Source organism: Punica granatum, chromosome 8 (assembly GCF_007655135.1).
Source record: "Punica granatum isolate Tunisia-2019 chromosome 8, ASM765513v2, whole genome shotgun sequence".
Classification (NCBI taxonomy): Eukaryota; Viridiplantae; Streptophyta; class Magnoliopsida; order Myrtales; family Lythraceae; genus Punica; species Punica granatum.
Genome location: NC_045134.1, coordinates 20,857,306 through 20,868,587, shown reverse-complemented (window position 1 = coordinate 20,868,587; position 11,282 = coordinate 20,857,306). Strand labels below are relative to the sequence as shown.

The window sequence follows — 11,282 nt, the reverse complement described above, 5'->3', positions numbered from 1 at the left end:
GTAATAGGATTTCTGATCGGAATGAAAAGAACAGCCACCGAAGATAGAGAAAATCGAGATAGAAGATCACCATTCTATAAGCCAAGCCGAGATAAAGAAAGATCACCACTCAAGATAGATATCAACAGATAAAGATCGGATGTTTCATCGCTTTTGGAGTACCAAAAGGTAAAGAAACAAGAGAGAAATTCATCCAAAACATAGTTTGCTCATTATTACTTCAGATGCATACAATATGTTGTAGTGGACAGTAATTAATGCCCTAAATCCCTAAACATATTGAACAATGTTGACTTAACTAATGACAACTCAGCAAAGAGAAATAAAGACCCAAACCTACCCCATGCCACAACCACTTATTTATTGCAATTCTTGACCTATGATCAACTTTCATCAGACTTCCTAACGGCGGGCTAGGCTTTTCCACTCAGGTTGCCTGGATCTTCTTCCACTTTAGAGACAACAGTTCACTTGGAAGTCTCACAAGAATGCAACATAGACTCATGGCCAGCTTCTATCAAGCCCACGCAATTTTTCACCTGGCCCATTAAATCACCGATTGAAGATCTCGGCGGTCTAAAGCAAGGGCATTCGACAGCCAAACATCCACTCCTCAAGGTTGATATCTAGAACTACTACATTTGATACTGAGATCTCTTGTCCATATTGAAAACTCGTGTTTCGTAGTAAATGTCACCAACACTCCCACAAAATTACAGACAACTATTTTCACGGTTTATAACATTGTACCAATACTAAGATTTTAGAGGCCATAATTAAAGATGTCAATGTTACAAGGAGAGCCTCGCCAATGGCAAATACTCCACCATAGGTAACCGAAAACCTTAATGATCACCGATGATCTCGAACATAGTAGTTACAAGCATTATTTTTCTTTTTTTATGCATTTTATTTTTTCTAACTTTTTTCATCCACAAAAAATTTTCATGTCAACAGTAATGATGATTTAAATAATGTGACCAAATATGGATTAATTACGTCACCTTGAAACAATATTGAAAAAGAGCATGAATTCAGACAAAATTGAAAAATAAACTAAAGATTAAGGACCAAAAGAGGTTTTTTAATTAGGTCAATATGGACAATGGCATGGAATATAAATTGTACTATTAAGAATGGGATTGGAGTGTGGGTTGGAATATGAGTGATGAGAGAAAGAAAAGAGAGAGGGAGATAGGAGAGGGGCGAGAGAAAATAGGATAGTTATTAAAGCACATTTATAATTTTAGCATTAAACAATTGGTTATTATTAATAAAAAATAAATAGTAAGGGTATTTTAGAGAATTTTAAAGTTACACAAAAAGTTCCCTTCCCCCACTAAAATAAAAGTGGGCACGGACGGGACGGGACGGAACGGAAACGATTTTCAGCTTGAATCGTAACCGTCCTGAATTTTTGGAACAAAAAGTTGGGCGAACTGTAATCATAATTATAACCGGATTACAAGAATAAAACTATCCCAAAAAAATCAATTTTCCGGTCCGGTTAATTGTTCTGTACCGAATTTTGTACTTTAATTAAATCCCAAAAAAAAAATGAAAGGAACATCCAAATAGTAGTCAGGGATCATCAATTTAGATGTTATTAGGAGAGGGCAAAAAGGATCTCGCAGGGAGAAGACGAAGTGGACAAGGGATAGTGGAGTCAGATCAAGATGAGATGACGGGTCTATGAATTTTCTCCTTCGAAGAATGATATAAGATTGAATATTAAAATTATATATATATATATGTATATAATCTAAAATACAAGTTAAATAGTATATATTGTTAAATCAAGAAGGAACGATTAACCGTGATTTTTTAATATAGAAAACCATAATCGTCCCGAAACCAGATTACTTTTAGTATTCCCGAACTAGAAGTTTTCCGTAATCAATTAATTCTTTTTTTTTTGGGTTCGGTATGGAACGGCTTAACTGAACATGATGTGCTTCAGATTGCAGCTCAACATATATTCGAATTTTCGGGTCCAAACGCGTATTCTAGAAGATTCCGAAACTGGAATTTAGCTTAATTAGATATTAAGTTTCCTATATTGCTATGATATAGTTTCCCTTAATTAGATCTTATTTCCTATATTAGCTTGAGTCAGTAATCTTAAGTTTCCTATTTCAGATTGTTTCTTTACTATATTTTAAGAAAGTAATCTGGAAAATATTAGATATCAGTTTCCTATTCTAAAATCAAGAGAGGTGTCTTCCCTCTATATAAATATGCACCTATTGTAAGAGAAGAAAAAGACGAATTTGATGAATATTTGAATGAAATTGCCTAGAGTGTTTCCTCTATTTTTCTTATCTAAACAAGTCTTTTATTTAGTGACGAAAACCCTGATTCTTATCGTTCATCCTTGAGCGTGGCGAATCAACCCGACTTTTCTTACTCATGGCGAATCATCTTATCGAGTGAGTTTTGTTAGTTCTACCCTCCACCCTTCTTTCTTATCAAGTTCTGGTTCGTGAGCTTATCAGAACAACACCGTTTTCGGTTTCTTTTGCACACCCCAAAAATAACTCGTTTTCCCATTAGATAGTATAGATATCAAGAACAGCCTCGTCGACTATCAGAAAATCCAGTTCAATCTGATAAGGAGATTGATGAATGGAGGCGCAGATTGGGTGGAACAATAATGAAGGAGGATGTGCCCTTTGAAGTGGGTCAAAAGAACACCACATCTTTTAATTTCGAGTTTATTAGAGATAAACTTCCCTATGGAGGCTCCTTTGGAATGTTTACGAAGGTCAATCGGAGCGTACCACGTCGTAGATTATCGAGTGATTGCTAGTGTCGAAATAATAAGAAACTTGTTAAATGACAATAAACTTATTACTTAACAAAAAAAACTTATTATTTTGAAAATATTACTATACTTGCTAATAATAACAAACTTGTTATTTTGTAAGAAATTTATTATTTGGAATACAATAAGACTCTTGTTCAATAACAAGTTATGTTGCTAAATAACAAGATTTTTTTTTTTCAGAACCTCCGTAAAATCCACCTTTCAGGGAGCCTCCGTACCCTAGCAACACCCATTCTATTATCGTATTTTGGAGGAAAAAGTACGAAAACCCCCATTATGGTTTGAGCTGGAGACAAATTGAACCCTATGATTTTTCTAGGGACAAATAATACCATGTGATTCATTTCGTGAGACATAATGGACCTCACCGTTAATTTTTCATCATGTTTGGTCCTCAAACTTTTCTTTTTGTCATTATTACCCTCAAACTTTCAAATTTTTTGCAATTTGCTCCTAAAATTTGGAAAAAAAAGGTTGAAGGGGCTTGGGCTGCCGATCGGCGACCCTAACCCCACCACCAAGGTTGCTGACACCCACAGAGGCCGCCGGAAACCTCGAGGATGGCGTCGGGGTCTCCAATTGGTGACCGTAGCCCCCTAATCGATCGGGATCTTGAGTTCGAGATCTCGATCAATTTGGGGGCGGGGCCGCCACTCTGCGATGGTCGACGGCATCCTCTGTGGGTGTATGCGGCCTCGGTGGTTGGGTCGGGGTTGCCGACCGATAGCCCCGGCCCCTTTCCTTTTTTTTTGAATTTTAAGATCAAATTGAAAAAAAAAAGTTAAATGTTTGAGGCTAATAATGGCAAAAAGAAAAGTTTGAGGACCAAAAGTGACAAAAAATTAACGATGAGGTCCATTATGTCTCATGAAGTGAACCGCAAGATGTTATTTGTCCCTTGAAAAATCACAAGATTCAATTTGTCACAAGCTCAAACCACAAGGCGAGGTTTTGGTAGTTTTCCCTACTTTAGATTTAGATACGAGCGCTTTACGTTGACTATGACTCAATTTTATAAACAAAGTTTATCATTCTGGAAAAAAAAAAGTAAAAGAAAAACATAAAACGCTATAAAAATGTTTTAACAAAAAAAAAAGGGTATAAAATGTAATGCCTATTTCTGAAAATTAAAGGAACAGGAAAAACCGGATGAGAAAATGCACTACTAAGTACTAACTTGGATGAGGTTGAGAGATGACTCATATTCGAACACCTTAATTAAATTGCCCTTCAGTCCTCTTCTTCCTCTATCAAAAAAATACTCCTACAGCAATATATACATCTATTATCAAAATAATTTTCAAAAAGAGCACATCGTTAATTGGCGAGTGAAAGAATGCACTAATGCGGGTTTTTCCCTGTCGTTCTTAAAGCTCAACGTCGGAACTTCTCCCAGAGCCGAACTTGCTGCTGCGGTTCGAGTTCCTCTTTGTAGGGACGAGCGGGTTATTCTCCTCCTCATCGATGACCGAAGGCCTGTCTAGGTCTCCACCCTTGAAAACCGGGTGCACGTATGCATCCTGAAGATAGGCTTTCAAGTTCAAGTTTGGTTCAGTAGCCCGTTCCAGTGTATCCTTCACCATCGCGTCCTGGGAATATATACGGCACCAAGCAAACTATCTTTATTACTCTGAGAGAGATGAGGAAATATCCGCAACCAGAGCCTTGCTCTCTTTTGACAATGATGACAATAAAAAAATTTCGAAGATAAAGAGTTTTGGTTCAAATGCTTCTACACTGACCTCTAGAGGGAACTTCACAAAAGCTGATTCGAAGCGTCCCTTGCAGAATATATGGAACCAGATGGTCAAAACAGGCAGCACAACGAGCAGGGGAGTCGATTTGGCTGCATTTTTAGTGCTCAGCAGTCCCATTAGAAGAAGCTGAGAGATTACCATGCCAATAATCAGGCGCCGGTGAACGTCTGGCCAGAAAGTTGCGCCACTCTCGTATTTTTGGTTGTATACATTAATAATCTAGCCAAGAAACAATCATGAAAGCATGAGTCACCTGCAATGTTCTCCCAAACTATATAAATAATAGTGACAGTTCACCCTCTATATATTTAGCTCCCCGACCCATTGATTTGTTGCTTTCTGAAAAATCCCCATTGGCTCATGCGCTAAGATCTATAAGCAAGATGAGGGAATGAAATATGATGGTGAATGGTTTTGGCTGACTTACCTGGTGGCGGAAAACCATGAGGGCGAAGGCAAAGAAGACCACGATGAAAGGAAGAAGAATAGGCGTAACCACACAATAGACAAACCCCAGCAAGAAATATAATTGAATACGAGGCTCAGATGTAGCGAAATCCAAGCAGCCTGGGTCCATCGCCTGCTCTCTGTCCTTCTCTGTCTTGACCAAGAATGTATTCTTTAAGTGGAAGATGATCAAAGGGACCAATCTAAGGATTTCTGCAGCTATACCAGCCCAGCCATCGACCATTATGTAAGTGATGAAAAATGTGGCTTTCATTGGGATGGAGACACCGACCGTTTTTGGAATCCTGACATGCCACCAGAAGAGCAAATCATGAATAGACTACGAAGCACATAGAACCATATCCAACGGTCTCTTCCTATGAGAATATACAGGAATACCAACTCAGGTACAATAGATGCAAAATGTAAAAATATGTTCTTCAGCCTGAAGAAGAATACAACGAATGATATCAAAAGAGCAAGATCTCTTTGGAAGTAAAGCATACTCTGTTGGTGCCTGGTTAAGGAACGACTTGAGTTGCTGAAATGCTGTTCCAGTTATGATGCTTCCAAGAAAGACGTTCACCAATACAAACAGATGATATTTTGCAGCTGATCTTCTCTCCAAAGATGAGAGAGATGCATAGCCTTCTATTTTTGACATCAACATGAGAATGCTCGGGAGTATGATGAGGAAGATCTTTAGAGCAATTCCAGGGAGGAAGCCTTGAATGACGGACTTCACTGTGGGCCTGCAATACAATTATAAACTCCATCCATGAGAAGCATAATTGTAGATCTAATGCATAGCTAATAAGCATAACAGGTGAAAAATAAAATGAGATATCCCTCGCAGTAACATTTGTTTTAAACCCCTTTTCACATTGTAAAGAACCAGTTTACACATACATCAAGCATTAAGAAAATTGATGGACTTTTCTTTAAAAAGGTATAGCATATTATGCATTTCTTGAAAAAGATATGATGATAACTAATGGTCAGAAATTGAAGAGTAAAAACAGTTATGAGCCATTTAAACACGTAAGGGAGAAGAAGGGGGAAATTTGATGGAGCTCCCAGAAGGTGGCCTAGCCGCTTACATTTCGATCAATCCCTTTAGAAAGGGAAGAACTCTCTCAATACCCTCGATGTTGGCCAGAGATTGAACAAATGCTATTGGAATCATAAAGAAAAAGGTGAGGAAAAATAGAGTGATGGCCATCAGCAATCTTCTAATGGTAAGCTCGAAATAAGGTACTGCAAGATTAGCCCAGTAGACATCGCGGGGCTCCGGCGCCCATTCTGTTAACCAGATTGTGGGGTTTCGTGATTGCTGAGTCTGAGCACAGACAGCTGCACCCCATCGGCTCTTGAATGAGACAAAGGCAGCAGGAACAATAGCATTTGGATCACTTATAACCTTCTCTCGTTCTGTTGCTTCCTGCACAGAGAAGTGTCCACAAAGTGGAGAAAAATGTTAGAACAATTATTTGAATCACTTATTAAGCTATCTTATTTATATGGGTTTTAGAGTGGCAATTTGTTCTTGCAATTGAAAAGGTGCCAACACGGAACAGAACAACTTGTGGCATGAGGTCAGCGTTTCTATATAGGAAGAAAATCAAACTAGGTTTGTTGTTTTTCATGAAACCATAGATTTACGATGGTGCAAGAGGTTGTAAGGATAAAAAATGAATGATATATTGCTGCAGGAAAAACACAATTACATGCGTGTCGACAAAAAGTGGGAGAAAATAAGACTTACCCCTTGATTTAACTTCTCAATTTCAGCAGAATAATAGTCTACAGCATCCACTTTGGTTCCCCATAGACCCATAAATCCAGTCTGAGTATAAAATTCAGAGTTGTAAGCACTGGTCGAAGTTAGAATGATATTCTCTGTAATAAAGAAAGTATATTTTAAATAAGAAATGCGGGAAACAGATTACTTGTATGTGAAACTAACCTTAGTCATTGGCTTTTCTGTAGGATTTCTTTCGTACTTGTTCTGGTAGTAGGTAAGCCAATTGTGTAGGCTCTTCTTCTTCTCAACCAATTTCGCGAGCTTATTCGCATTGTAGACAACCTATCAATCAATTATCAGGAAGAAAGCAGAGCGTAAAGAAACGGAAGTTTAAATGATCGAAGGCAAAACCATTTTGATCAAGTTACATTTCTCAGAACCAATAAAAGAACCTTGATCAATAACTCTTTTTTTTTTCATGGGAGGTTGAATTTACATTCACCAATCCGGTAGAAGTGGACAGAAGTCCCTAGTCCCTTCTTTCCTAAAACATTTCTCAAAATTTCCAGTATGCATACTACTACTGTCTTCCTGGAATGGTTTCATTGTGTAAACGTGAGATTTGTACCTGATGTGTGAGGTAGTTATCAGGATGATTCACACAGAAGAAATGCTCCACATGCTCACTGACAGATTCATCTGGGTCCGGAGGAACATTTCGAACAAGAACCTGCCAATATATTCTAAGTGATGATCAGCCAGATAAAGTTATATGAATTTTTCCTAGGGTCACAGCTTGCATCAAGATGAAAGATATCTTGCTTCAAAGATGATTCATGGCAATAATCTGGTCCCAATATTCATGTCTTTGCATTTAAGAGCTTCCAATAGATACCCAGATCAGATAACATGCTTAAAGGTTAACAAGAAAATACAACATACTAGTAATATTGCTTATCAGAAAAAAGAAAGAGTTCAAAAAAAAAAAAGCAAAGAAAGAAAGAACAAATGAATGAAAGAAAGAAGGAAATAGGCATATCAACTGCTAGGGGCTTAAAGAACGGCAATCTTATATATCAAAATTATACATGAACAGTTAAACAGGAATGTTTTGTAAGAGACATTGGACTTACAGTAAATTGATCGGGACGGCGATTTTCGGATGCTAAAAAATGCAACCTCATATTTGCCATAATCTTATATTCATTGTATAGAATATAGAATATCCAAAATGTGAAGACATATGCCATCACCAGATGTGCCCAAAATCTGGAAACAAATAGCAAAATTTTCAGAGATCATAGAAAATATCTTTGCAAGTGTTCTTCTAGCAAAATTTGTCAATACAACGCAGACGACTTTCTTTAAAAAATATATAAAAAAAAACTCAGGGCAGGAATTTAAAGAACTTTCATGAGGGAAATGCTATGCATATATATACAACTCGGCACTCTAAAGGTTAAGGAAAAAACCTATCAAAGGGGAAAAAAATGGCACGGAGAGAGAGGGAGAGCAATTCATACCGGGCTGATCCAGATGGGACATTTGATATGGAGAGCTTGTCAATGTTACTAAACGTTACATTTTGTATAGTCTCTAAAGTTTTACCAGTCCAATTCACAGGCACCAAAACCACTAGAGCAAGGAAAGTGATGGGGACAAATATTTTCAACCTGCAAGCGAAGGCCTCCAAATTAGATCTGATTAAACACAGGAAAAGAAAATTTGAATGCCATGCTGTAGTGCACCATCATTATCATTTCTTCGTAATTAACTACATCCCTCTGCATAGCTATGGAAAATCCAAAGTTGATGCAGATGACAATTCTGGGCGTCTTAAAAGAAACCATTACCAGCCACCAAACTATCAATGAAATAATCATGACGGAATAGGGAAAAGCAAATGCCTTAGTTTCATATATTGGCACAGGCGTTACGGTCACAGTGATCACTCTGTAGAAGTACCCCAAAATAAATTGATGCTTGGAGCTAAACGGCTTACCCAAGAAGGTAAATCCGGATGAATGCAGTAGAATCAAGGCCTGCATGCTCGATGAGCTCAGGTTCTGGCATTTTCAAAGCTGCTGGCATCCAATTCAAAAATTTTATATATGTTTTACAATCCAAGTTGACAAATTGCTTTACAAATGGCCCGGAGCGTGTTGGGCTGCCTCTTATCCCCTTGAGGTACCATTTCGGGAAGTACACTCTATCGTTTATGGGTTGAAGCCGCAATATGGCAAAGGCCACTAGAAATGCCAATGCCGTTAGAATATTGATGGCAGCTGACACGCCGATATCTTGGAGGCTGGCCATCGGTTCGTGTAAATATTATCAAGCGATCACCTAAATTAAAATGACCACTGAATGAGGTCGAGCAGTAAATATGATGGAAGAGTAATCGACAAGAAAATGAAAATGTCACGCATATGATGCTATCTACACAAACAGGATTTCATCTATACCTCAGAAAATTGAGCAACTGCAACTGCGTTCCTCTACAGAAATCACTCCTCTACCCGCAAAACCAGTGCTAATTGAGATTTCAATAACCTGTGCACGAGGAAAAAAACTGACATTGAACAATTGATAAGAAGGAAGTGAAGAAATATGTATATATTAATTGCGGACTTAGAGCTCTTCAGACTCTGTATTTGGTAGGTGAGAAAACTGAGAAACTGAGGAAGGCAAACAAACCACAATTTGCACCAGTCAAAAGCTTGTGTCGCGAGGAAGAAGAAGAAATAATCCCCCGGAAACTGATGACGAATCAACGTAGGTTCAACTCCACGGTAGCCGTACCTGACTCCGGCGCTAGCCTCCTCCTTATCCTCCGGAACCGATCCTCTGGACTTGACTGCTCTGCACTGCAAACGAAGAATGATCGGAAAACAAACAAGCATGATCAGCTCAAAAACCTACCCGGACGTCACACGAAAACGACGAGCCAAGCGGAAACGACAAAGAAAGCTAAACACAAGATCACGTTATTCCCGTTTTGGCTCGCGAGATGACTGAGGAACAGAGGAGGAGGAAGAAGAATTTGAAAAGCAAAAGAGCTGCGAAGAACAGCCACGCGACAAACGGAATGCACCATTGACATGCTGCGTAGATTCAACGTATGTCGCCATACCTGTCCTCGACGAAATGGTGTCCGCAGCGGAGGGAGGAGAGGCCGAAACGAGCAAATGCGGAGGCTCTGAGTTTTGAGAATCGCAGGGTTTCCGCTCCGTGCAGAGAGAGAGAGAGAGAAGGTGACGAGGTGAGAAGGGGAAGGGAGGAGGCGGGGGAGGGAACCGTTGATCGATGATGCGGTGACCGGTGGAATAGCGGAGAGTCGGCCTTTATATTAAAGCAACGATTTATTCCCATTCTCATCGCGCTCGATAGATCGTCATTTTGCATTCGCACATGGTAAAAGGACGCAATTGCCCCTGCCCGTTTTGTTCTCTCTCCCGCGCTCTGTCTCCTCGACATATTCCTCGGCATTCCTACTCACATGGCGTGAAAAAATACCGATTAAATTGCATAAAACAGTGAAATGAGCTTTAATTACTCGATTGAATGTCATGATCGTTCTTAATTAAAGAAACCTGATTTGTTTTTTCTCATCACATTATTATGAGCTTTACAAAATAGTGAAATGAGCTTTAATTACTCGATTGAATGCCTTGATTGTTCTTAATTAAAGAAATCTGATTTGTTCTTTCTCATCGCAGTATTATGAGATATAAGATCATTGAAGATTTGTCTCCTAAATAACATAATTTATCTATTTCATATTGAATTATTCATTTTTTCCTCTCAAATTATATTTGTATGTATACGTATACGTTCGATTACAAAGAGAACCTACGAGGCTAATATAGTATAATGATAGAGAAAAGGTAAATGAAGAGCATGAGGAAAATTCTATTAGCGAGATCAATTCAAGGGGTCCCTTGGCCCCAATTCATCTCTATACTTTGGCCGTCAACAGCTATACATAATTTAAATTAAAGAAGCTTATTTAGAATAGAATCTCTAAATTCCAAGTAAGACGTGCGCCGTTGCATAACAATCTTCTTTATATGTATTTTCTTTTTTCTTTTTTTTTAATAAAGATTGACTCTATATGTATAGGTAGACATACATGTTTATTTTTTTCCCATATATATGTATATTTGTCCATTACTGTTAGTTGAATCATGTTTTGTATACTTGTTTCCGCCTAGCTTGGATTTCTTGGTTATAACGGCTAAGACCTGATTCTAGTGCTCATACATCTACTTAAATTTTATTATATAGGAATTAAAGAGAGCGTAGCGCAGTGGTGCACGTCTTGATTTAGTAATAAAGAGGTTCTAGTTTTGATGCTCGTTAGAGACTACTCGTACCCCTTTATTAGTGTTTACATCCATTTTTTCACCATTTTTTCACGTCTAAGCCTCATTTACTGAGAAGTGCGGAAAATGAGTATTAATAATTGATTATTAAGATTTTTATTTTATTATACTATACTTACGAA

At 38.2% G+C, this 11,282-nt stretch overlaps 1 protein-coding gene across 1 annotated transcript; it reads right to left on the bottom strand.

Moving 5' to 3' along the window:
* Window positions 1-4,029: 4,029 nt before the first annotated feature.
* Window positions 4,030-10,090, bottom strand: LOC116187294 (CSC1-like protein At4g02900). Its single transcript, XM_031515947.1, has 14 exons — window positions 9,909-10,090; window positions 9,473-9,642; window positions 9,241-9,328; window positions 8,778-9,121; window positions 8,299-8,448; window positions 7,909-8,044; window positions 7,404-7,505; window positions 6,998-7,117; window positions 6,797-6,877; window positions 6,132-6,472; window positions 5,538-5,783; window positions 5,012-5,336; window positions 4,570-4,803; window positions 4,030-4,416 (listed from the first exon to the last, which is right to left on the bottom strand). Exons 4-14 carry the CDS (start codon window positions 9,089-9,091, stop codon window positions 4,195-4,197), a joined length of 2,271 nt encoding a protein of 756 aa, XP_031371807.1. The 5' UTR covers window positions 9,092-9,121; window positions 9,241-9,328; window positions 9,473-9,642; window positions 9,909-10,090; the 3' UTR covers window positions 4,030-4,194.
* Between the last annotated feature and the right edge of the window lie 1,192 nt (window positions 10,091-11,282).

What these genes read in the sequence shown, in the direction of transcription:
- LOC116187294 (XM_031515947.1), bottom strand. Translation starts at nt 9,091, where the DNA reads ATGGCCAGCCTCCAAGATATCGGCGTGTCAGCTGCCATCAATATTCTA. An exon ending in ATCCGGATTTACCTTCTTGG is followed by an intron (nt 8,449 to 8,777) that starts GTAAGCCGTTTA and finishes CTTCGCTTGCAG; the next exon opens with GTTGAAAATATTTGTCCCCA. An exon ending in CTAAAGGGATTGATCGAAAT is followed by an intron (nt 5,784 to 6,131) that starts GTAAGCGGCTAG and finishes ATTGTATTGCAG; the next exon opens with GCCCACAGTGAAGTCCGTCA.